This window comes from Coregonus clupeaformis, chromosome 30 (genome assembly GCF_020615455.1).
Source record: "Coregonus clupeaformis isolate EN_2021a chromosome 30, ASM2061545v1, whole genome shotgun sequence".
NCBI classification, from domain to species: domain Eukaryota; kingdom Metazoa; phylum Chordata; class Actinopteri; order Salmoniformes; family Salmonidae; genus Coregonus; species Coregonus clupeaformis.
Genome location: NC_059221.1, coordinates 4302695 through 4329379, shown reverse-complemented (window position 1 = coordinate 4329379; position 26685 = coordinate 4302695). Strand labels below are relative to the sequence as shown.

Below are 26685 nucleotides of genomic sequence, written 5' to 3'. Positions count from 1 at the left end.
TTTTGATGCCCCGCAGCGCCACATAGCAAGATTGACACATCATCATTCCGATCCTGTATTTCCGCGCTCTCCTCTGTGATGACAGTATAGTTAACATTTTACCAGCTGGTACGCCTTCAAGACTGTGGCATGGAAGGTGAGAATGTGTATTAAGTGAACAAGTAAAATCTCCCATACCCCAGTTTCCAAAAAGTGCAAGTGCATGCACAGCACGTTTTAATTCAAATCCACTACAGAAGAGTCCCGACATAGCTTTTTCTTAGTGTTTAAAGACTTTGTGGTGTGGTTACTTTAGAAACCGTTCATGGTACTGAGCTGTTCTATATCCTCTGCATAGGTTTAAACACAGTTCAACCAGGTCCAGTTTAACTAGATTGACAGGAGCCACAGGATTGGAGCCGTATTTTGAGGTGAGATTGTGTGGTGCGGTGCGGTGTTTGGGCAGTCAATACCGCAGATTAGCCAAGACAGAATCCCCTGAACCCCTGAATCCCCAAACGCGCACACACACACACACACACACACACACACACACACACACACACACACACACACACACACACACACACCAAGCTCATCCCCCCGGAAAGCTAAGCAGCAGGGTTCCATATTCCCATATCCTCTATGCCACCATGCCATCTGGCAGACAAAACTCTGCTCTCCGTTGGCATGGTAACCCTACGTAAGGGTTCACGGTGCCCTTGCTGCTCTGAGTCCCTGATCTTTGATCCATCCGGTGGGAATATATATTTTTTTTTCACTTAAATTACCAATTTTACCAGGGTCATATTCATTAGAGCACACTTTAGCAAAACGTACTTAAATGTTTTGCAACGTAAAACGAAAACAACTGTTGTAGTTCCTCCCTGTTTCAGTCTGTTTTCTTCCGTTTGGTGCCTAATGAATACAACCCTGGTTAGTAAGTTAATTGACACGTCATTCTCACTTACAAACCATGACCAATGGGACACTCCCAATACAGGATGGGGATAAAGTCAGTGCCTCCCGAGTGGCGCAGTGGTCTAAGCCACTGCATCGCAGTGCTAGCTGTGCCACTAGAGACCCTGGGGCGGTGCACAATTGGCCCAGGGTAGGGGAGGGAATGGCCGGCAGGGATGTAGCTCATTTCGTAGAGCATGGCGTTTGCAACACCAGGGTTGTGGGTTAATTTCCCACGGGGGGCCATTATGAAATGTATGCACTCACTAACTGTAAGTTGCTCTGGATAAGAACATCTGCTAAATGACTAAAATGTAAATGGATAAAAAAGAAATGAGAGAATAATTAGTGCAGTTTCTCCCAATCTTCTTTGTACTGTTCAACAGCAAGTAATCTTCCTTGAACAACAGCTAAAACCGACACAGTTGGAGGAAGGCTTCCATTAAAATATCCCTGGGACACTGAGGTTGAGAAACACTCTGTGTTGTTTTTGCACTCTCAGATAGCAATCTATTATACCTAGTCATTTTCATTTGGCATGTGTGGAGTCAAAACGTCTGGAGTCAAAATAATGTGATTTCACTTCACATGTTTTTCCTATTTGTCCAGAGCCTTTTAAAGTGTTTAAAGGTAGTGTTGCATTCCATAACTGCACCACTTCTTGTTACGCTGCATGATATGAGATTGACCTCGGCTCTCCCAGGCAGGCTGGCTGAGTGGCAATATGCTTCTCCCTGGTATCTGCAGGAGGAGTTAGGCTTAGAGGGAAGAAGAAGGAGAAGGGGCGGCTCAAGTGATCTCCCATAGTGTTCAAAACGCCTGGCAGGCATTTCTTTACATGTGTGTCAGGCCAATAAAGTCTGATAATGATTAATTCATACAATAATCAAACAAGATTCTGATATGTATTTTCTTCCACTCTGTGGGTAAGAGCGTCCCTTCAAGTCTTTACCTAATGCAATTTGGCCCAGTGGATTTCTCCAGAAGTACCCAAATCCTAATCTGCAGCCGGGAGTGTGGATGGAGGGAGGGAGGGAGGGAGGGGACAAACTTGGGGGCAATTTGTGCTAAGATTGTATATGAAAATGACATCCAATCTCCTGACAGAATTCCTGATAGAAACACAAAAAGGGAGACAGAGAGACAGAGAGGGAGGCTATTCATTTGTGAGGCGGGACAGATACAATTAAAACATTGATAGACTGAATCGTCAACAGGCAGATGCATTGCTACATCATGCTTTAGATTACGCTATAGTATAGAGAGAGAGAGAGAGAGAGACAGAGAGAGACAGAGAGAAAGAGAAAGGGACCTGGGTTCTCATTTCATCCCTACTTTTAACGAGGAACAAATCCATTCACATATCAATCTGTCCACATAGTTTAACACATTAAATGTATGATCCCACTGAATAACATGTATTTTTTTGCATAGTGTAGCCTATTCAGGTACAGTAAAATAAACCACAGTCTGTTTTTAAAGACATGTTGCATCCTAACCAGGGTCATATTCATTAGGCACCAAACGGAATAAAACGGACTGAAACAGGGAGGGACGACCTGAACTTGCTATGTGCTTTGCAATAATAAATACAACCACAAATGGAAGAATGCAGCCTACAGCTATAACACCACTGTTTTAATTTAAACAATACAACATCACAATAATTATATTGCCAGGCTGGGTTGTATACGACTCATTGATATCTCACTGTCATTCTCTGCACCGCCTTGCCAAGTCCAACCGACTCGATATCGGGGGATACACGTCTATTGCGGCAGTTTAAACTCCTCTGTCTTAAAATTTCCCCTCTCTAGTCACCTGGTGCGCCTCTTTTGTTTGTTTTGGGCAGCACTCACGACCTTGTGTAATCGAAAGATATATAACAGCGAGCGAGTGTGTTGAGGTCACAAAGAGAGTCTGTAGTTGGTGCATCAGGAGCCTCTTCTGGAACAGCTGATGCTGACGTCAGTGTTTCTCAATCAGAGAAGCCCTCCTGGGCACATTTTGATCTAGTCCAGCAATAACACGCCTGATCCAATGAATCAAGGTTGATGGTGATTTGACGCGTTGAATCGGATGTGGTAGTGCTGGGCTAGAACAAAAAATGCTGTAACCCATCAATTCATGTTACGATCTGGTTCCAGAAGACGATCTGTCTTTTCAAAAAGAAGCATGGAGAGGAAGCTGTTCTAAGGTTCTTGGAACACATGCTGAAGCTAGTATTGTGTGTGCAAGCTGGATACTGCTGTTGTGCTAGCCGTGGTGCTGAAATGCCCAATTAGGTCAGGCCTACTATAGTCCATCCAGGCTGTGAGTGTGTCTATACAATACTATAGCATAATGCAGCCTTAATGTTCTCTAAACAGTTTAGTGACCATTAGTGGGTGAAAGGGGTAAGTGTGACATAGCTTAGGTTAATCAATCATATGAAAGATAAGTGGTTGACTTATTACATGACCTATTTGCAAAATGGTGGTTGGGAGACCATAGATCACATGTATTCTTTCCCATGATAACCAAATTATGAAATGGTGTAAAAGCACAGTGAGAGATTTCACTTTTAGAGGTGGTTGCTAGTAGGCCACTCCATTCCCAAGGGGCCTGCGGGGAGGTTTCCCGAAGTTTCAGAGCGAGGGTCAATGAAGCATCCACTCTGCCTTCATCTTTCAGGATAAATTACAGGAGCTCTTTTTTGTTCTGTTCACTACACACGTCTCTTATCTCCTGAATATGATTACGTGACAGTTATGTCTGCTATGGAGTGTATTTTCTGTAAGCGATAGTGAAACACACCATGAGACGTTTTCAGTTTGTGTTGGGTGTTATTTACTGTTTTAATAAATTCACAAAGTATAATTCACCTTTCTATACATTTTCGGGTCCAGCAACAGCATAGGAATACAACAATGTTGAACAACACACATGTGGGCCTAGCTCTATTGTGTATTGCAAAGGATGCATCAGGTGTTTTGATCGTCACCTGATTGAAAACAGCGAGCGCTTTCCCCCCACATGAAGTAGTGTTGCGTTGTTTGCCATAATGTTTACGTTTTACAAACTTTGTATTGCACTTGATATAATACGTTGTTGCTGGATGAGTAATAACTTACACTCTTAGTTGCAGATCTTACTCTCCAATTGGGAATGTTTTTTCTCTACAGTTACTAGTTTGCCACTCCTAATCTGTGATGGTGACTGCACTATGCATTTTCAATTCACTTGACTTGAGAGACATAACTCTTTGTTATGTCGAAGTGTTCAAGTTGCCAAGAACCAGACCCTCAATGATACTTCAATGATAAGCTTTTGAAAGTTCGTATTTGTGCGACTTGGTCCAAGGGAAAAAAACATGACCTTAAATTGGATACCACCTATTTTCAGTAAATTGGATAAAATGTGCAGACAGTTCCGTGAAACAAACGCGTCGAATGCGACCAAAGGGGCAAGATGAGTTAGTTCATGCAATTTATAAATCATTTTTTTCAATTTTTTGTTTTTGTTTGTTTTCATCCAATTCTATTTTAAAGTGCTGCTTCGACAACATTTGTTTGGGAAACAGGCGAACCCTCAGATTGTCACAGAAGATGACTCATCATATGTTGCACTACTCCAAGTTGAGTCATACTTCAAAGGCAGTTTACACTGCTAACAGGCCAAGAGCTGTGGTCTATCTAGAGATATACATTATTATTTTATATAACTCTCCAAAACACATGCCTGCAGGTTAGCTTTGACCGCAACTGGTTTCTGATGGGACATTGGGCTGATACAGAGATCCAGGGCTGATTGGATCTCTGTATCAGCCCAAATTACCAGTCAGAATCCAGTTGCAGTCTAAGCTAATTATAGGTCAAACAGATAAAAGTAGAGACTGAGAGCTAGAAAATGGTATATCATATACTGCAGTTGAGGAATAATGGGAAAATAATTATGCTTCAAAAGTTGATAAACTTGTAACCCCACTTTTGAGAAAATGGCCCTTGAATGTTTTGGTACACCTACCCATTCATCATCATTCACACCCTCTTAAGCCTTAGCCCCACCCTTCTCTTTAAGGATTCACATGTGAGGCCATGTGCTAAACAGAGTGAGTAAGGTATTGTAGCAAACAACCAAATATTTCAAGACTAAAAGTGGTGAAAGTAGTAGCAAAAATACACTTTATCTAGTCCTTGGCCTACAGTGCATTCGGAAAGTATTCAGACCCATTTTCTTACGTTACAGCCTTATTCTAAAATTGATTCAATAGTTCTTTTCCCTCATCAATCTACACACAATACCCCATAATGACAAAGCAAAAACAGGTTTATATATAAAAAATACAAATACAAAATATCACATTTACATAAGTATTCAGACCCTTTACTCAGTACTTTGTTGAAGCACCTTTGGCAGCGATTACAGCCTCGAGTCTTCTTGGTTATGATGCTACAACCTTGACACACCTATATTTGGGGAGCTTCTCCCATTTTTCTCTGCAGATCCTCTCAAGCTATGTCAGGTTGAATGGGGAGCGTTGCTGCACAGCTATTTTCAGGTCTCTCCAGAGATGTTAGATCGGGTTCAAGTCCGGGCTCTGGCTGGGCCACTGAAGGACATTCAGAGACTTGCTAAACAATTAACCTAATGGTGTTTGAAGACAACTGGGAACTTGGAAAAATACTAGGTCAAATCATGATGTCAGTGATGTTCAGGTCGGAAAGTATGGGCTCTAGAAAGATGCCAGAGTTCCCGAGTTGGATGGCTGTTCAAAACGATTTTTCCCAGTCGGAGCTCGTTTTCTTCTGAGTTCCCAGTTCTTTTGAATGCACTGAAGTCGGAAGTCGGAGCTTTCCGAGTTCCCAGTTGTTCTGAACGCGGCATTAATCCCAACCCATACTACTAGCAATTCAAACTGATAGTCATAGCTATGAATCTGCAGGTAGCTAAAGCTAGCCAACTAGGTTCAATGTTAGCTAGCTAGCTAACATTAGGCTATAACTAGCAATGCAAATGGATTTTTGAGACACAAATAATATTACTACACAGATCATACACGTAATGTTAGTTACCCATGTTATAGACAGAAGGATGCTCGTTCAAATGCCTCTCCTGTGAAGTAGTGACATGTGACATACACCTAGTTTCCTGAAACAAATCACATATTTAAACGTACTTTACCGGTTGTCTGTGCTGTTGGTCCTTTTAGTGGGAGGAAGTGCAGATAGGGTAACCACAGGAAAGTGTTGTTTACCCGACTTTTTGCGACGCCGGTAAGTTCTGTTGCCTGTATTTTCCATCTCCTGATGCACAATATGTAAACAATAGCCGAATGTAACCGAATGATTTCCAGCTGATTGCGTGGGACAATGTTTGGTCTGTGCTTCGGTTAAACTCGGGCATTGTTAACATATTGTGCAAGTCACGTGCAAAGTGCATCCGTACTGAAAATATAAACCGACATACAGACCAGCGTACTGAAAGTCGGGTTAATGACACTACTCTGTGGATATTTTGGCTCAGATTACCTCCTACACAAGGACAAAATCAGCAGACAACAGGTAAAGTACGTTCAAATGAAGTTTATTCAAGTCTGACAAAAAGTGAGCCTACATGTTCGCAGAGGCTATTCTGGCCCATGGTAGTACCAGGTTTTCTGTTCTTTTTACATTGTTGAGATTTGTGAAAGTGATATTTCAGATAAATAAATTTTATTTTGACTCATACATGGCAAGGGAATGGCTTAGCCACATAGGACAATGTTGCTGCTATATCTAGAGCGAATGCATGAGAACATGTCCTCAATTCCCCTTGTAGGATGAGATGTTAATGTGTGTGTGTCATAAGCTATTACATTTCATAATCTTTAAATGGCTGAAGCTCTGTCACTGACTGGCATGAACCAAGGCAGATCTCTGCCAGCAGAGACCACGTTTTTCCCCCACTTGTAACCACCCAAATTAAAATTGCATTGGACTGCTAGTTGAGGATTTAACGGAGGCGTTTTGAATACAAAACAACACTTCAATACTCAACTTGTCTTCTGTTTCTTAATTCTTACTAATAAGGACTGTGGGATTTATTATATAACAATGGAATAGGATTCCAACTCTGTCTCTATTTTTACAGTGGAAGGTGTGACATTACTGCAGTGTTTGCCTTTTCAGATTTAAGGCTTTGCACCCCCTCTTTCACCCTCCCACTTGATTTTGCAGTGCTTAAGTCATTTTATATGCACCTCTGCTAAAGACACACTAGTAGCTAATCATATCTTCGTACACCAATATCAGCAGGCCATTAAATTAGCCAAAATTGAGTGTTTGTATGTATTCAAACCGGACCCAGATTATACAGGTGGTCAGAATAGAGAGGGAGATCATTTTTCCCCTCAATGGAACGTAACTGGAGATTGAGGTCTCTCAAAGAACTTTCCCCTCAGCCGGGGAAAGCGAGTCTGTGTGCGCAGACTTGTGTGTGTGTCGTCATTTTGATTCCCTCTGGTAGCAGCACAGGAGATACTTTCAGGCATGAAAAATACTTTTTAATTGGTGCGAAGGAAAAACAAGACTTGTTACATCTTTATTAGGGTGCCTGGCTCATTCTCAGTGCGTTTCTCTCTCTCTGTGTCTCTCCCCCATTCTCTCTCTCTTTCTCGCCACACGTTAAGCAAATCCCCCCGACCTGGATTAGAGATTCCGAAGGATTTACGCTTTCCGACTGACACTGAGAGCCTTTTGAATTCTAGCTGAAGAAAGAAGGGAAAGGAAAGATAATGGCACAAGCGGAGTCTCAGTGCTCAAAGATGCAGGCGCACCTTGTTGTCTGAGATGGAGGGATATTGACGAGAAGAGAAGGGGAGCTGAGAGAAGAGAAGAAGAGAAGGTTGTTTGCTGTGGTGACTAGCTCCAGATTATTGACTAACTGTTGACATCATTTGGAGAGGAGGATTTTTTTTCTCTCGCTCTCACACTGAGAGAACTGCCTACTGAAAAGGCTAGATATGGAAGAATGCTTTGGAAAGGAGCCATCAGCAGATATTGTGATTGCTAACTCTCAGCAGTCTAACAAGGAAACAGTAGCTGTACACTAATCAGCTCTACCAAAGACAAGAGAAGCATCCTTCCAATTCGAAACAAAAACAATTCCCCCATTGACCGCTGTCAATCGTTAAGATGTCCATGTTGTGCTTGCATTGGCTTTGCCAGCCAGAGGGAAAACAGACCTAACTCTACCTGAGCGAACGTAGCCGGGGCATCCAATCTCGTTTTCGCAATTGAGAGAAGCAAACGGGGAACCGGTCGACGTGCACCCACAATTCTTTAGACATGAGCGAGTCAGTGATGACAAGTGGCCTCTTTCCCATGTCCTTTCCCGTGTCCTCTGCACTGATGCAGTCCGCGGAGGCTGCCCAGGAGCCATGCCTTACCACAGACCAGGCCCCCATCCACAGGGGCGAGAAGGTGAAAGAGAAGAAGAAAGAGGGGGAGAGTGTTGTGTGTAAGAGCCAGCAGCAGGCCTCCCTATCCTGCCTGGTGGAAGAGTTCTTCTGTATTGGCAGCAGAAATGTGTCCTTCTCCAAGTGGAGGCTGGGAGACATGGGTAAGGATGGATGGATGGATGGCATTTGGACTAGGTTAAAGATTGACCACTACAATAACTAGTGTTCTGGAGTACATTTGTTGTTGAAACGGAATGGGAACTTGGTCATGCATGTCTGTATTTATGTGTGTGCGTGTGTGTGTGTCTAGATTGTGGATGTGTTGTGGGAACATTACATTTGTTATGGAGCTCTGGTGAGACATGGTACTAGGTACTGTTCTACCAGACGACTGGAGTGGGTCAGTGGGACTGTGGTGGAACGACTTGTCCTATGACCTCATTATTGGTCTGCTGCTTTTTACATCAGTGACATAGACACATGCGCCACAGAAACACCTGTGTATAGGTGTGTATGTGTGTTTGTTGTATGTGTGTGCACGCTTGTGTGGGTGTGTGACATATGGACTCCAGACAATCCCCTAAAGCTTAGCCTAGTGCTCTGACCGAGTGAGCGAAGGACAACGTGACTCCGCCCTTTTCGGCTCTCCTGGCCCACTTCTTCCACCCAGACTGCACTGGGGCGCCGGATGACCAGGTCACGCCATCACTGTGGTTACACCCGGCACTGCCGCCGCTTCTTTAACAGCATTAAGGTTGACACCAACTTACCTCTGCCTCATCCTCAGCTGCCTCCTGGCAGAAAATGTGTCCATCACCTGTCGTCTGGCTTCTATTTTAACCATGTAAATAGCCGTAAAGCCCTCACACGATGGGTAGAAGTCTGACGAGTGTAGTTACGAATCAAGGTCATGGGGTAATGTGTTTTACTATAATCATGTTGAGAGTCATCATAAACAATTAGGAGATGGACTGAGTTGGGAATTTTGTCTGGGTAATTGTTGACGGTCAATGTAATTACTTTGATTTGTTTTCAAGCGAGCATTTTTTTTGGTCTGATCCTTATCATTCATTACGTTTGTTGAATTCCAGTAGCTTGTACTCAAACAAACAAGCAAACCACTTTAGTGTGTTTCAATCAGACCTTTTTGGCCCAAAGTGATTTCTCCCTCTCAGAGATTTGATTGTTTTCCTTATTAGCTGACACCTTGTTACACACAAGTGATTCTGATGTTCTCTCGTAATTGCAATCAGTTACAGGAAAAGTAACATAAGTGTGAATTTAGGGTGACATTGTTGACATGCCCAGGGTAATACCATGATAATTTCTGTATTTATTTTCAGTAGCTCCCAAATGTAATTTTGTTGTTGGTCATATCTCCCATGACTGGCATCCGTATACAGTAGGCTAATCAAGCACAGTAATGACATACAAGACTGTATTTCTATTACTATTTTATCCTGCTGGACTGTCCTTCTTTTATATTTACATCTCCCCATACTGTAAAACCCTGAGCATGTTTCCGTGGCAACGGCTCTGGACCCAATAGTAAAGAGTTAGTTTGAAGTGGCCAGTCTCTGGGCAGACATTGAGATTTCCCTCCGGCTGTTAGAAGAAGTCTTTGCTACAGTACTACTGCAGTATTTCTCTGCCATGCTGTGTCTGCCTGTTATCACTAAGAAGGAGTGTCTCACGCCATGCCCAACCTTTGTTCATTACACCATTCTCAGTCCTTTCCTGAGGGACAATTTTCTTAAGGGGTGCACATTTTTGTTCTACCAACCTGAATCATTGAGCCCTTGATCAGTGGAATCAGGTGTGTTGGGGCTAAAACAAAAACGTAGACCTACCTGTGTGATCCCAAGGGGAATTGATGGAGAAACACTGCATTACACACACACAGCTGAAACACTTTTTATTTTCCTTCTCTACTTTCTTCTTAGGACACATACCAGTTATTCTGTGCAGTGTAGTTATATTGTGAAGAGTTTCCTACAGATTACTTGAAGTTGAGTCTTCTTTACAATGAGTTTCTACCCCAGTTTGACGAGTTGGTCCCTAATTGCTCCATTAGCAGCAATTCAAACAGCTGCACCTTCCGAGAGAGGGCAAAGGTGAGAGAAGTCCCAAATGCACTAGACTGGTGCCTAATTGATTGTCCTTTGATTGGTCGGGCTTCATGGGCTGTGAGTAGCCTTGCAGTATTTATTTTTCCATTGCAGAATATCAGGGTTGGGGTCATCTAAATTCCAGTCAAATGTATTGAATACAATCGAATTGCATTCCTATGGAGAAATGTCATGTCCAAGTTAATGAACAGGAATTGAACTGAAGTGATCCCAACCCTGTAGAATGATGTGGTGTTCTGTACACTTTACAGTAGACAGTAGATGACCCAACAACCCATTAGTTCACACATTCCATCTCCCCCAGTTTAGACCGCAGATCTCCATCATTTCATATCATAACTCTTTGAAGGCATCATCTCTCCCATTTCTTTCCCCTCCTTTTCCCCTCTTCTCTTTTTGTCTGCTGTTCCGCACAGTGCAATCAGCACGTGGCCCACTTTAAACAGAATTTCGTTAGACTAGATTAGATTAGATTTTGTCTCTTGTCATTGTGGTGAAATAATTTAGTCCCTCTGTAGGGGCCTGTCAACTTATAACCCCTCCCACACACACACACACACTGTCGAGTAGATTCCTGGAGTAGCTGTCTGTCCGTGTCATGGAATATGAAGAGCTAAGATGAAGGTATAAGGGATAGATGCAGTCAGTGATGCAGTGTTGTGCTTCTAGGGGGCTGTGATGGTCCTGTAGCAGATGTTGGTCTTCACCGGAGCTGAAGAGGCAGGCGGACAGTTTAGTTGTTGGCACTGTTTAGGGACGGGGGAATACAAAATAAATCATACAAATACTGAGCTACATTGTATGCCAAAATATACATATATTATTATATACTAATACAATTGCTCATAGAAATCGATTTTGTTTAACAAGTAATTCAAAAAGATAGGGGTCAAAATTATTGGATCCCTTGTTTTCAATACTCCAGCACCCTCCCCTTGCGAGGATAAGGACACTCTTCAATTCAAACCAAAGGTTTTCAATGGGGTTCAAGTCCAGATGTTGATTTTGTGGTCAATTAACCATTTCTTTGTGGACTTTGATGTGTTTCTTAGAAAAAAGGGTTCCAAAATGGTTATTCGGCTGTCCCCATAGGAGGACCCTTTTTGGTTCCAGGGAGAAACCTTTTTGGTTCCACGTAACATTATTTTGGGTTCCATGTAGAACCCTCTGTGGAAAGGGTCCTACATGGAACCCAAAAGGGATCTACCTGGAACCAAAAATTGTTCTTCAAAGGGTTCTCCTATGGGGACAGCCGAAGAACGCTTTTAGATTCTAGATTCCACAATTCTTTCTAAGAGTGTACCTTTTTTGAGGAAAAAAAGTATTCATTGTTAAACAAAATTAATTTCTCTGAGCAATTGTATAAGATAATATAATTTCCCTTTTTCCTTTGCATACAATATAGCTCAGTATTTGAATTATTTATTTGATACAGTCATTTTTGCTCATCTTTATAAAGGGTGTCAATATTTTCGGACCCCACTGTAATACATAAATAAAGTACTGTGTCTCTATGCCACAATAAATCTATGCCCAAGCCATAGAAATATAATTACTTGAATAGGCATTCCAATTCAAGTCAATGGGTGGGTGATGGGTGGTCTATTTAAATTGCTTAAACAGCCTGAGAATAATATGAACACAAATGAGATGGACTGTTTGCATAGCCCGGCGTGTTTTACTGATCTTGTTGTTGTTGGGCTGAGCATTGCTACAGTATGTCCAGGCCTATTTGGAACGAGCTAGATTACAGTTACAGTATGCATCGGCTCTATTTTCTCTGGTGGACAATATTTACAATGTATTATCCATGTACAGCGACTCCCTCAACACGTCTTTTCAAGGGAATGCAATGAATAAACATTAGAGACTGGGTTTTTCACTGGCAGCAGACAGACTGGGACAATACAGACACACAAGCATGCGTCAGAACACCTAGGGAGATTCTCATTTGGACCGTCCTCTGTCCTCTCTCTGTCCTCCTCCTTGACCCGGAAACCGATAAGTGGTAGAGGGATCGAGGAAAGTGTCAAGTCGTTAGTAGGCGAACGGAAGGGTGTCCATCCCTCCTCAATTGCCACCTTTCATCGAGGATAGTCATGTGTATCCTACCAGAGTCCTTCACGGAAGAGTTTTGATATCTGTCAAACCCCCTGTTGTTTTGTCAGAGGGGAAAAGCATGCACACATTTAAAAACAATATGCTACTTATCCTTTCATCTATAAAATGTATTGCACAACTAGCTAAATACGTTTAAAAAATTGATATAACATTTTATACATTTATTTTGGGATTCCACCCCTGTAAACATCATTTTCCTGATGACGCGCGAGTGGAGAAGGAGAGTCTATTTTAACAATGAAAAGGCTTTGTCTCAATTAAATAAAATGATCTATGTGACATTGCTACACAGAATGATATACCATGACATTTGGCATTCTTACTGAAATAAAACAACAAACTTTTGAATGTAGTTTTTATGACATGCGCCCCATAAAAATGCATACCGTATTGCCTAGACAAGTTTCACGCGTGTAGCTTGTTGTTGTTGGCACTACAGTCAGAGGCTCCATGTGTAGCCAGTTACACTGTACACATTCAAGGCTCTAATAAAAAATCTAACTGAAAGTAAAATGAACTTCCACAATTTATTTAAATACGTAGCCATATCATCTTCACATCATTGAAATCCCACTGATTCAAGCTATCTAACAGTATAAAACATCCCTGTTATCACATACACATGCCATCTTGAATATCAATGTTAGCTAGCTTCGCTACTAAAAAGGAAGCTAGCCAACAACACCCAGAATTGCGAAATGCACACTATCCACTTAATTGCTGTAAAATCTGCATTATTCATCCAATCATGAAAATATTTGGTGGTGTTATGCCTGACACTTTATTGATCTAGTGGCTAAAGAGAAAGAATAGCAGAGTTTAAAATTAGTTTGGTTGTCTTTGGAGGAAACATTCATTTTTATATTTCCGTTATTTTTCTAAGTTTAAGTTATACATTATTTTGTGTGTAGGATGGACCTAGGAAAGTTGTGAAGGCTTACATTTAATCTTACATTTATGCTCTTTCAAATGATATACAGTGGGGGAAAAAAGTATTTAGTCAGCCACCAATTGTGCAAGTTCTCCCACTTAAAAAGATGAGAGAGGCCTGTAATTTTCATCATAGGTACACGTCAACTATGACAGACAAAATGAGAAAAAAAAATCCAGAAAATCACATTGTAGGATTTTTTATGAATTTATTTGCAAATTATGGTGGAAAATAAGTATTTGGTCAATAACAAAAGTTTCTCAATACTTTGTTATATACCCTTTGTTGGCAATGACACAGGTCAAACGTTTTCTGTAAGTCTTCACAAGGTTTTCACACACTGTTGCTGGTATTTTGGCCCATTCCTCCATGCAGATCTCCTCTAGAGCAGTGATGTTTTGGGGCTGTCGCTGGGCAACACGGACTTTCAACTCCCTCCAAAGATTTTCTATGGGGTTGAGATCTGGAGACTGGCTAGGCCACTCCAGGACCTTTAAATGCTTCTTACGAAGCCACTCCTTCGTTGCCCGGGCGGTGTGTTTGGGATCATTGTCATGCTGAAAGACCCAGCCACGTTTCATCTTCAATGCCCTTGCTGATGGAAGGAGGTTTTCACTCAAAATCTCACGATACATGGCCCCATTCATTCTTTCCTTTACACGGATCAGTCGTCCTGGTCCCTTTGCAGAAAAACAGCCCCAAAGCATGATGTTTCCACCCCCCATGCTTCACAGTAGGTATGGTGTTCTTTGGATGCAACTCAGCATTCTTTGTCCTCCAAACACGACGAGTTGAGTTTTTACCAAAAAGTTCTATTTTGGTTTCATCTGACCATATGACATTCTCCCAATCCTCTTCTGGATCATCCAAATGCACTCTAGCAAACTTCAGACGGGCCTGGACATGTACTGGCTTAAGCAGGGGGGACACGTCTGGTACTGCAGGATTTGAGTCCCTGGCGGCGTAGTGTGTTACTGATGGTAGGCTTTGTTACTTTGGTCCCAGCTCTCTGCAGGTCATTCACTAGGTCCCCCCATGTGGTTCTGGGATTTTTGCTCACCGTTCTTGTGATCATTTTGACTCCCACGGGGGTGAGATCTTGCGTGGAGCCCCAGATCGAGGGAGATTATCAGTGGTCTTGTATGTCTTCCATTTCCTAATAATTGCTCCCACAGTTGATTTCTTCAAACCAAGCTGCTTACCTATTGCAGATTCAGTCTTCCCAGCCTGGTGCAGGTCTACAATTTTGTTTCTGGTGTCCTTTGACAGCTCTTTGGTCTTGGCCATAGTGGAGTTTGGAGTGTGACTGTTTGAGGTTGTGGACAGGTGTCTTTTATACTGATAACAAGTTCAAACAGGTGCCATTAGTACAGGTAACGAGTGGAGGACAGAGGAGCCTCTTAAAGAAGAAGTTACAGGTCTGTGAGAGCCAGAAATCTTGCTTGTTTGTAGGTGACCAAATACTTATTTTCCACCATAATTAAAATGCAAATCAATTTATAACATTTTTGACATGCGTTTTTCAGGATTTTTTTGTTGTTATTCTGTGTCTCACTGTTCAGATAAACCTACCGTTAAAATGATAGACTGATCATTTCTTTGTCAATGGGCAAACGTACAAAATCAAATACTTTTTTCCCCTCACTGTATATATATATATGTTTTTAACAGTGTTGAAAATCATACCGTCTGTATTTCGAAATACCCCGGTATACAGTATAAACGGTATATCGCCCAAGCCTACTTTACAGTCCAATCTATTGATCCCAATTGCCCCCGCCTACAGCAGTAGAGAAATAATTGGGCATATGACTAGTAGTCGTCAGAATAGTAGTCTAGTCTCTCGTTCAGCCTATTGTTGGCACATGAGGCTAAGATTATAGTGCCACATTCTGTAGCCTAAATTATTAGCATCGTCGTAGCAGTAGCTGGTAGTATTGCACTTTAAGTAAGTAGCTGTCACACCCTGGCTCGGGGACTCATTATGTTGAGCCAGGGTGTGTTCATTCTATGTTTTCGGTTTCTTTGGTGGGTGTTCTAGGTTGTCTATTTTCTATGTTTGCCGGTGTGACTCCCAATCAGAGGCAACGAGTGTCAGCTGTCGGCTGGTTGTCTCTGATTGGGAGCCATATTTAATCTGTCTGTTTTTCTTTCGGGTTGTGGGATTTTGTTCGGTTGTGTTCGTGTTGTACCATAGACGTCACGCATTCGTTGTTTATTGTTTTGTTCGTGTGAGCATTTAATAAATAGAATATGTTCACTCGCAACGCTGCGCCTTGGTCTCCCTCATTAGACGATCGTGACAGTAGCGGTCCGAGTTGGTCTCTGACATTCTGCATTATCCCTTGGTGGAAATTGACACAGGCAGTTTGGTGCTCGGGACTGCACTGAATTAACCAGGGCCTCGGAGCCCATTCTCACTATTGATCAATGAGAGCCCAGGGAAGCCAAATCAATGACAAATTAGAACAATCCCATCACTGGGATGTCTGTAATTCTTTAGCCTAACAAAGCAGGCGTAAAAGAAACGCCTGAGCGGAGTTCCCACATCCGGTTTTCAGCGGAAAAGGAAGCTACAGTGAGGGAAAAAGTATTTGATCCCCTGCTGATTTTGTACGTTTGCCCACTGACAAAGACATGATCAGTCTATAATTTTAATGGTAGGTTTATTTGAACAGTGAGAGACAGAATAACAACAAAAAAATCCAGAAAAACGCATGTCAAAAATGTTATGAATTGATTTGCATTTTAATGAGGGAAATAAGTATTTGACCCCTCTATAAAACATGACAGTACTTGGTGGCAAAACCCTTGTTGGCAATCACAGAGGTCAGACGTTTCTTGTAGTTGGCCACCAGGTTTGCACACATCTCAGGAGGGATTTTGTCCCACTCCTCTTTGCAGATCTTCTCCAAGTCATTAAGGTTTCAAGGCTGACGTTTGGCAACTCGAACCTTCAGCTCCCACCACAGATTTTCTATGGGATTAAGGTCTGGAGACTGGCTAGGCCACTCCAGGACCTTAATGTGCTTCTTCTTGAGCCACTCCTTTGTTGCTTTGGCCGTGTGTTTTGGGTCATTGTCATGCTGGAATACCCATCCACGACCCATTTTCAGTGCCCTGGCTGAGGGAAGGAGGTTCTCACCCAAGATTTGACGGTACATGGCCCCGTCCATCGTCCCTTTGATGCGGTGAAGTTGTCCTGTCCCCTTAGCAGAAAAACACCCCCAAAGCATAATGTTTCCACCTCCATGTTTGACGGTGGGGATGGTGTTCTTGGGGTCATAGGCAGCATTCCCCCTCCTCCAAACACGGCGAGTTGAGTTGATGCCAAAGAGCTTCATTTTGGTCTCATCTGAACACAACACTTTCACCCAGTTCTCCTCTGAATCATTCAGATGTTCATTGGCAAACTTCAGACGGGCCTGTATATGTGCTTTCTTGATCAGGGGGACCTTGTGGGCGCTGCAGGATTTCAGTCCTTCACGGCGTAGTGTGTTACCAATTGTTTTCTTGGTGACTATGGTCCCAGCTGCCTTGAGATCATTGACAAGATCCTCCCGTGTAGTTCTGGGCTGATTCCTCACCGTTCTCATGATCATTGCAACTCCACGAGGTGAGATCTTGCATGGAGCCCCAGGCCGAGGGAGATTGACAGTTATTTTGTGTTTCTTTCATTTGCGAATAATCGCACCAGCTGTTGTCACCTTCTCACCAAGCTGCTTGGCGATGGTCTTGTAGCCCATTTCAGCCTTGTGTAGGTCTACAATCTTGTCCCTGACATCCTTGGAGAGCTATTTGGTCTTGGCCAGGGTGGAGAGTTTGGAATCTGATTGATTGCTTCTGTGGACAGGTGTCTTTTATACAGGTAACAAGCTGAGATTAGGAGCACTCCCTTTAAGAGTGTGCTCCTAATCTCAGCTCGTTACCTGTATAAAAGACACCTGGGAGCCAGAAATCTTTCTGATTGAGAGGGGGTCAAATACTTATTTCCCTCATTAAAATGCAAATCAATTTATAACATTTTTGACATCCGTTTTTCTAGATTGTTTTGTTGTTATTCTGTCTCTCACTGTTCAAATAAACCTACCATTAAACTTATAGACTGATCATTTGTTTGTCAGTGGGCAAACATACAAAATCAGCAGGGGATCAAATACTTTTTTCCCTCACTGTAGGTTAAAGATGGCTGTATCCCTGAAAACCAGATGCATCCGGTTGTTGGCACCACACATAATGTTTATGATAATATCCATAATGGTATTATATTATATTATATTAGTCAAATATGATGTGACTAATTCATAGGATGTGATTGACACCTGACAGTTGAGAATCTGGCATTGGAGCCTTAGCCTAGGGCTGTGTAGGCCTACACAGTGGCACTGCACCAGCTAAATAGGGATGCCATTACCTGGGCTATCTGTGGAAGAGCTGTCAAATTGAAACCAAAATAATGACCTGAATGACCAAAATCATGCCCTGAATGTGGTAGCGATATTTTGGTGGCACTCTCTTTACATGGAGTGTCTGTTTTACCCATTTTCCTCTTGAAGTATGTTTGGTGTTGTGCGAGAAGTGGTCTCATCTCAGCACCGGTGTTCAACACTGTCTTCTGTACAAACCAAATGGATTCGGGTAGCTAACAATAGGTCCCATATTTGTATTTATTTATTCTATTCCACACGGTGTGAAGCAGGTGTCTGGTTAAGGGGATTTTTGAGAAGAAATTGCTTGGCTCTGCCCTCTCCCCCTCCATCTCCCATTCCCTCCCTCCCGCTGTCCGCCCCCCCTTTCTCTCTATCTCTCTCTCTCGCCCCCTCCCTCTCTCCATGTCCCCTTCTCTCCCTCTCCTTCTCCCCCGCTCTCTCCTTCCCTCTCTCTCCCTTTCCCCCCTCTCCCTCTCTCCCCTTCTCTCCCTCTCCCCCTCTCTCCCCCCTCTTTCTTTCTCTCTCTCTCTACCCTTCTCTCTCTCCCCCTCTCCCCTTCTCTCTCTCCCCCCTTCTCTCCCTCTCCCCCCTCTCACTCTCTCCCCCCTCACTCTCTTCCCTTCTCATACTCTACCCTCTCTCCTCCTCTCACTCTCACCCCCCTCTCTCCCTCTCTCTCTCTTTCTCCCTCTTCCCTTCTCCCTCTCTCTCCCCCTCTCCCCTTCTCTCTCCCCCCTTTCTCTCCCCCTCTTCCTCCCTCTCCCCCTCTCTCCCTCCAAGTAAAACACAGGCGGATGTGAAAGCCAGATCCAATGCATTATGTGTGAGTAAATGGTAAATAAATGTTTATCTGCCTTGAGCTCCAGACTGGAATGAATGATTTGGTGCTTGACAACAAACCTACTCTCACTCCAATGCAAATGCACATAGTCTCCCTCATTATCCCAGACAGACTATCACTTGAATAGACACACTCTCTCACTCTCACACTAACTCAACTATCTCTGTGTTTTTCTCTCCAGTGGAGAAATGCATGAGCTCCATGCAGACGGGGACCCAGATGGTGAAGCTGCGCGGTGGCTCCAAGGGACTGGTGCGCTACTTCTACCTGGACGAACACAAGTCCTGCATCCGCTGGCGGCCTTCTCGCAAGAACGAGAAGGCCAAGAGTGAGTAGTTTGACTATTTTACTTTATGACTGAATGATTGACTGACCTGCTTAGACCTGGAATTAACAGGAGTTAAGTCTTTGTAGGCACACGGTCTGTTTAATAACAAAGCCAAGAGTGAGTCTCTTTTACTTTATGACTGACTCACTGATCCTCATCCAGTGTCTCACGTTTTGATTCCCTACTTCTGTATTAACCTGGATTTAACAGGCATTAAGGCCTAGATTCAATCAGATCAAGCGTTAACCCAGAGGTGTAACTGTGTTAGAGCTGTCAAATTGGTGAATGGCTGCTCGTGTGATCATTGTCACGAAGCCACACCCATCCCACTCGCTTTAGAAGTTCAGAATGAGAAAGGCTATATACAAATAATGACGCTCACATTCAAAATCAATAAACAAAATAGTAAGGATTTATATCAGCCTAATATAAGGGCGACAGGTAGCTTAGTGAGTAAGAGCGTTGTGCCAGTAACCGAAAGGTCGCTGGTTCTAATCCCCGAGCCGACTAGGTGAAAAATCTGTCGATGTGCCCTTAAGCAAGGCACTTAACCCTAATTGCTCCTGTAAGTCGGTCTGGATAAGAGCGTCTGCTAAATGACTAAGATGTAAATGTAACAGGGCTGCATGGGATTATTACACATCCAATGGAAATGTCCGCGATAGGTATAACGCTGGAAGCAACTTGCTGATTTGACAGCTCCAATGCAGTTACACCTCTGACACACCTCCGACATCGCCTAAATAAAAAAGATGAAACTGATATGTAGTTGTCGGTTATCACGGGTTAAGGCAGAACTGATTGAATCTAGACTTAAGTATTTATAGCTCCACGATTAGTTTCATAGTACATATTAGTACATACAGTGGGGAAAAAAAGTATTTAGTCAGCCACCAATTGTGCAAGTTCTCCCACTTAAAAAGATGAGAGAGGCCTGTAATTTTCATCATAGGTACACGTCAACTATGACAGACAAATTGAGAAAAAAAATCCAGAAAATCACATTGTAGGATTTTTTATGATTTTTTTTCAAATTATGGTGGAAAATAAGTATTTGGTCACCTACAAACAAGCAAGATTTCTGGCTCTCACAGACCTGTAACTTCTTCTTTAAGAGACTCCTCTCTCCTCCACTCGTTACCTGTATTAATGGCACCTGTTTGAACTTGTTATCAGTATAAAAGACACCTGTCCACAACATCAAACAGTCACACTCCAAACTCCCCTATGACCAAGACCAAAGAGCTGTCAAAGGACACCAGAAACAAAATTGTAGACCTGCACCAGGCTGGGAAGACTGAATCTGCAATAGGTAAGCAGCTTGGTTTGAAGAAATCAACTGTGGGAGCAATTATTAGGAAATGGAAGACATACAAGACCACTGATAATCTCCCTCGATCTGGGGCTCCACGCAAGATCTCACCCCGTGGGGTCAAAATGATCACAAGAACGGTGAGCAAAAATCCCAGAACCACACGGGGGACCTAGTGAATGACCTGCAGAGAGCTGGGACCAAAGTAACAAAGCCTACCATCAGTAACACACTACGCCGCCAGGGACTCAAATCCTGCAGTGCCAGACGTGTCCCCCTGCTTAAGCCAGTACATGTCCAGGCCCGTCTGAAGTTTGCTAGAGTGCATTTGGATTATCCAGAAGAGGATTGGGAGAATGTCATATGGTCAGATGAAACCAAAATATAACTTTTTGGTAAAAACTCAACTTGTCGTGTTTGGAGGACAAAGAATGCTGAGTTGCATCCAAAGAACACCATACCTACTGTGAAGCATGGGGGTGGAAACATCATGCTTTGGGGCTGTTTTTCTGCAAGGGACCAGGACGACTGATCCGTGTAAAGGAAAGAATGAATGGGGCCATGTATCGTGAGATTTTGAGTGAAAACCTCCTTCCATCAGCAAGGGCATTGAAGATGAAACGTGGCTGGGTCTTTCAGCATGACAATGATCCCAAACACACCGCCCGGGCAACGAAGGAGTTGCTTCGTAAGAAGCATTTCAAGGTCCTGGAGTGGCCTAGCCAGTCTCCAGATCTCAACCCCATAGAAAATCTTTGGAGGGAGTTGAAAGTCCGTGTTGCCCAGCGACAGCCCCAAAACATCACTGCTCTAGAGGAGATCTGCATGGAGGAATGGGCCAAAATACCAGCAACAGTGTGTGAAAACCTTGTGAAGACTTACAGAAAACGTTTGACCTGTGTCATTGCCAACAAAAGGTATATAACAAAGTATTGAGAAACTTTTGTTATTGACCAAATACTTATTTTCCACCATAATTTGCAAATAAATTCATTAAAAATCCTACAATGTGATTTTCTGGATTTTTCTTTCTCATTTTGTCTGTCATAGTTGACGTGTACCTATGATGAAAATTACAGGCCTCTCTCATCTTTTTAAGTGGGAGAACTTGCACAATTGGTGGCTGACTAAATACTTTTTTTCCCCACTGTATAACATGTTTGCGTGAATGTCCCTTTAGTCTGTCTTACATTGACAATCAGCACTTCCATCTCTCCCACTAAGCCTATTACCGTAGTCCCAAACAGCAGAGGAATCATTTGGGATTCACCTCGAAGTTGTTTGTGTAGAAACAAAATGGCCCCGTCTCACGGGGGGCACCAGGCTCAGTTTCCTGCCGCTCGCTTCGTAGCCTCTAGCCCAGCTCCACCACCGCCATGGGAGTTAATAAGCTTCTTAAGTAGCCTCAATTATTCATCGGCTTTAATCTGCCAGACCAGTGTCGCTTGATTCAACACATTGAGCCAGGAAAGGCGGAATGCAGGGACCTCCAGAGAAACGAATGGAGCAGGAAAGGAAATTAGAATAGGAACCCTGTAATCTTCCATTCTGTCACATGGGAATGGATTGTGAGATAGCCTGAGACTGTGTTCATTAGGGCATGCGACGAAAAACAAAATCAGCATTTCTTATTGGACAAGTCTATTATAATGAACACGACCCTGCCTTGCCGGGGCAGTTTTAGTGGTGGGGAGTTGAGATGGCTGGGTGAGAAAGGTTGTTGTTGTTTTCATGCAGCAACAACAATCATGTCAACACACAAAACAAAAAGACAGCAGGCCACATTACAGCACACTTCACCTACAGCAGCATATATATTTTGGTGGGAAAACGGTTCTTGAGAGGGCCACGATCACCCTCCCGGCCCCAGATAACTGTACACTTCTGCATTATTTATGAACAGGCCTTATTCAGGGACCCCTTCATGCTTTTTCCCCCTCTCCACCCGGGAGCACACAAGCACCATGCGTTGTTGTTATTCAGTGTGTCCGCTTCACCTTTGACATGTAGTCTTGTGTGTGTTGACAATCTCCAATCAAACTGGTTTCAAGTTTCCATTCAATGGGAGGCTTCTGTGTGACCTGAGATGCATTCTGTACCTGTGTGCGTGCATGTGTATAGAATTCTTCTTTATTTTTTCGTTCAATTTGAAAATGTGGAGTACTGTAGGTTTTTTTGATTGTGTAGAACACTCCTCTCTCAGTTACACTAATCCGCTGGTGGGTGTCTTCTTAATCCTCGGTAATCCAGCATAACGATGCTCTTTGTCTATTCTAAAATTAACATTTATGTTGGTCTGATGTGTATGAGGAAGTGAATCCAGGTGTAGCACTGGTAGTATTTGTAAAATTATTCATGCCAATTGTTGACAAGCATGCACCTGTTAGGAAATTAACTGTGAGAACTGTTAAAGCCCTTTGGATAGATGATGAATTGAAAAATTGTACGGTGCAAAGAAATGATGCAAAAGAGGTGACAAACAAGTCAGGCTAATCAGCTGATTGGGTGACATACAGTGGGGGGAAAAAGTATTTAGTCAGCCACCAATTGTGCAAGTTCTCCCACTTAAAAAGATGAGAGAGGCCTGTAATTTTCATCATAGGTCCACGTCAACTATGACAGACAAAATGAGAAAGAAAAATCCAGAAAATCACATTGTAGGATTTTTAATGAATTTATTTGCAAATTATGGTGGAAAATAAGTATTTGGTCAATAACAAAAGTTTCTCAATACTTTGTTATATACCCTTTGTTGGCAATGACACAGGTCAAACGTTTTCTGTAAGTCTTCACAAGGTTTTCACACACTGTTGCTGGTATTTTGGCCTATTCCTCCATGCAGATCTCCTCTAGAGCAGTGATGTTTTGGGGCTGTCGCTGGGCAACACAGACTTTCAACTCCCCTCCAAAGATTTTCTATGGGGTTGAGATCTGGAGACTGGCTAGGCCACTCCAGGACCTTGAAATGCTTCTTACGAAGCCACTCCTTCGTTGCCCGGGCGGTGTGTTTGGGATCATTGTCATGCTAAAAGACCCAGCCACGTTTCATCTTCAATGCCCTTGCTGATGGAAGGAGGTTTTCACTCAAAATCTCACGATACATGGCCCCATTCATTCTTTCCTTTACACGGATCAGTCGTCCTGGTCCCTTTGCAGAAAAACAGCCCCAAAAGCATGATGTTTCCACCCCCATGCTTCACAGTAGGTATGGTGTTCTTTGGATGCAACTCAGCATTCTTTGTCCTCCAAACACGACGAGTTGAGTTTTTACCAAAAAGTTATATTTTGGTTTCATCTGACCATATGACATTCTCCCAATCCTCATCTGGATCATCCAAATGCACTCTAGCAAACTTCAGACGGGCCTGGACATGTACTGGCTTAAGCAGGGGGACACGTCTGCTCTGCAGGATTTGAGTCCCTGGCGGCTTAGTGTGTTACTGATGGTAGGCTTTGTTACTTTGGTCCCAGCTCTCTGCAGGTCATTCACTAGGTCCCCCTGTGTGGTTCTGGGATTTTTGCTCACCGTTCTTGTGATCATTTTGACCCCACGGAGTGAGATCTTGCGTGGAGCCCCAGATCGAGGGAGATTATCAGTGGTCTTGTATGTCTTCCATTTCCTAATAATTGCTCCCACAGTTGATTTCTTCAAACCAAGCTGCTTACCTATTGCAGATTCAGTCTTCCCAGCCTGTTGCAGGTCTACAATATTGTTTCTGGTGTCCTTTGACAGCTCTTTGGTCATGGCCATAGTGGAGTTTGGAGTGTGACTGTTTGAGGTTGTGGACAGGTGTCTTTTATACTGATAACAAGTTCAAACAGGTGCCATTAATACAGGTAACGAGTGGAGGACAGAGGAGCCTCTTAAAGAAGAAGTTACAGGTCTGTGAGAGCCAGAAATCTTGCTTGTTTGTAGGTGACCAAATACTTATTTTCCACCATAATTTGCAAATAAATTCATTAAAAATCCTACAATGTGATTTTCTGGATTTCTTTTCTCAATTTGTCTGTCATAAATGACGTGTACCTATGATGAAAATTACAGGCCTCTCTCATCTTTTTAAGTGGGAGAACTTGCACAATTGGTGGCTGACTAAATACTTTTTTTCCCCCACTGTATATATCTTTTTTGTATTGTTTGTATATCGTTGTGTTTTAAATTGGTGTGATTGTCCTTGTCTGTAATGTTTTGTGTTTTTTTGTGGACTCCAGGAAGAATAGCTGCTGCCTCTGCAAAAGCTAATGGGGATCCAAATAAACAAATAAATAAACCATCAAGGCGTATTGTCTGGACCTCCTCCAGGCATTAATCAAAGGCACAAAGGCTTTTGAACTAACTGTATGGGAATGAATTGTTTTGCTCAGGTTGGGTGGCCTCTAGGTCAGCAAGTTAGTATTTTCAAGGGGATTATGCATGTTCAACAGCTCCACGACCCAAGGTGCTGGCATATAAAATAATGACATTGAGAGAGCTCAACCTCAAAACCAGCCAGAATATATTTTATTAGCTACCAAATTAGGTGATCATCCCTAATTTGGCCAACGTGATAGCTGTACACTCCTCACCTTTTCTGTCTCACAACATTGCATGGGCTTGAGGTAAACTCAAAATGGCCACCACATAGATACCCATATTAAATCAGTTTGGAAAAAATATGCTAAATGTTAATGAACATCTCAAGGCAATTTCTTGTAAAATATAATTACCATCCCATAAGTGTTTTGTCTTAATAACGTAGCTCTCCGGGCGCAGCATGCTAATTCGTAGCCTTTTTTATTTTTCTGTATCATATTGCCTAAGCCTCGTAATTCAGACTTCTAAGTTAAGTTTCCATCCTTCCCTGTGCTTCGAAACAATTTAGCCTCCCGCTACCATTTCAGCCTCGTTATACGCCAGACAGGGGGGAAATAATTCCAATCCCGCCCAATGGAATAAACTCAATATAATATAATATGAAAATGAGGGTTATAAATGGATTTGCTCCATCGAGTGACTTTTCCTGATTCTCTATTAAGTTTTAATGGGCTACATTGGAAGTGCCTCAGGTTTCCCTGGAATAGTTCCCCTGCCCTTGCTAAACGAAATTGGCCTGGTTACACATTTACAAAAGGCTCTGAAAAGGACAATGTGAAAGGGAAATAGCTAAGCCAAAACCGTATAGTCCGGGTTGGCATGATGGTGTGAAAAGGGTAATGTAAGGCCCAAATTCAACGTCAACAGTCAGCTTTTCATTGTTTCACCTGACTTTTTCAGAGTGATGGCGAACTAACCATTATTTCCTATCTCCCTTTCTCTCTCTCTCCCTCCCGCCCTAACTCTATCCAGTCTCCATCGACTCCATCCGAGAGGTGTGCGAGGGTAAGCAATCCGAGATCTTCCAGCGCTACTCTGAGGGCAGCTTCGACCCGAACTGCTGCTTCAGCCTGTATTATGGCGAGCGCTTGGAGTCCTTGGACCTGGTGTCCAGCACAGGCGAGGAGGCGCGCACCTGGATCACCGGCCTCAAGTACCTGGTGGCAGGCATCAGCGATGAGGACAGCCTGTCCAAGAGGCAGCGCACCCGCGATCAATATCCTTACATGTTAGCCTGTCTCTAGGCAAGGGTTTAGTCATTGGACAGCCGGGACTTATTCATTAGTGCACACTAGCAAAACGTTTTGCAATGGAAAATGAGCATTTGTAATTGGACAGGTTTAGGGAGTCCCTCCCGGTTTCAGTCTGTTTTCTTCCGTTGCCTAATAAATAGGACCCACAGGTCAATTAGATTTCTATTCAGTCAGTGCAGGTCAGGAGAGGAATTGAAATGCCATTTTTGGTGAGGACTTTTCAATACATGAATTGGTTAAGATGATTCTGAGTGTGGATAATTAATAATGATGCTAGCACGCATGCACACACACTAAAGTTCCTTCTCTCTCCCCACACGCAGACTGACACACACACACACACTCTGCCGTGCCGGCATGACAGCGAGGCTGATGTGCTGATAAAAGAAGGGCAAGTGAAGGCTGCCGGAGGCACCTATCACATCATGAATCACATTGTCTTGATCACAGACGCACACAGACGGTTTGCGTTAAAATTAGACTCAGCTGTGGGGAGTGAGAGCTGTGTGAGAGAGCAAAAGGTTTTGCATTGTTTCACAGTGGTTTGGGCTCTGAACCGCTATTCATCTTAGAGCTACCTTCCCTAAATATTGTGAACCTCCTTAGCTGTAAACTTTCTGTTGCAGA

The 26685-nt window shown here is 43.0% G+C and overlaps 1 protein-coding gene across 5 annotated transcripts in view; it reads left to right on the top strand.

The window, feature by feature from the left end:
* Window positions 1-26685, top strand: part of LOC121545935 (1-phosphatidylinositol 4,5-bisphosphate phosphodiesterase eta-2) — a 164667-nt gene that overhangs the window by 71355 nt on the left and 66627 nt on the right. For 3 of the 5 annotated variants that reach the window (XM_041856862.2, XM_041856865.2, XM_041856866.2), the window contains exons 1-3: window positions 7662-8520; window positions 18993-19139; window positions 25778-26021. In XM_041856862.2, coding sequence (XP_041712796.2) covers window positions 8247-8520; window positions 18993-19139; window positions 25778-26021 — 665 coding nt within the window. In that variant the 5' untranslated portion in view covers window positions 7662-8246. Of the gene's footprint in view, window positions 1-7661; window positions 8521-18992; window positions 19140-25777; window positions 26022-26685 lie in introns of those variants that run through there. The other 2 variants (XM_041856864.2, XM_041856863.2) reach the window with 1 other exon arrangement.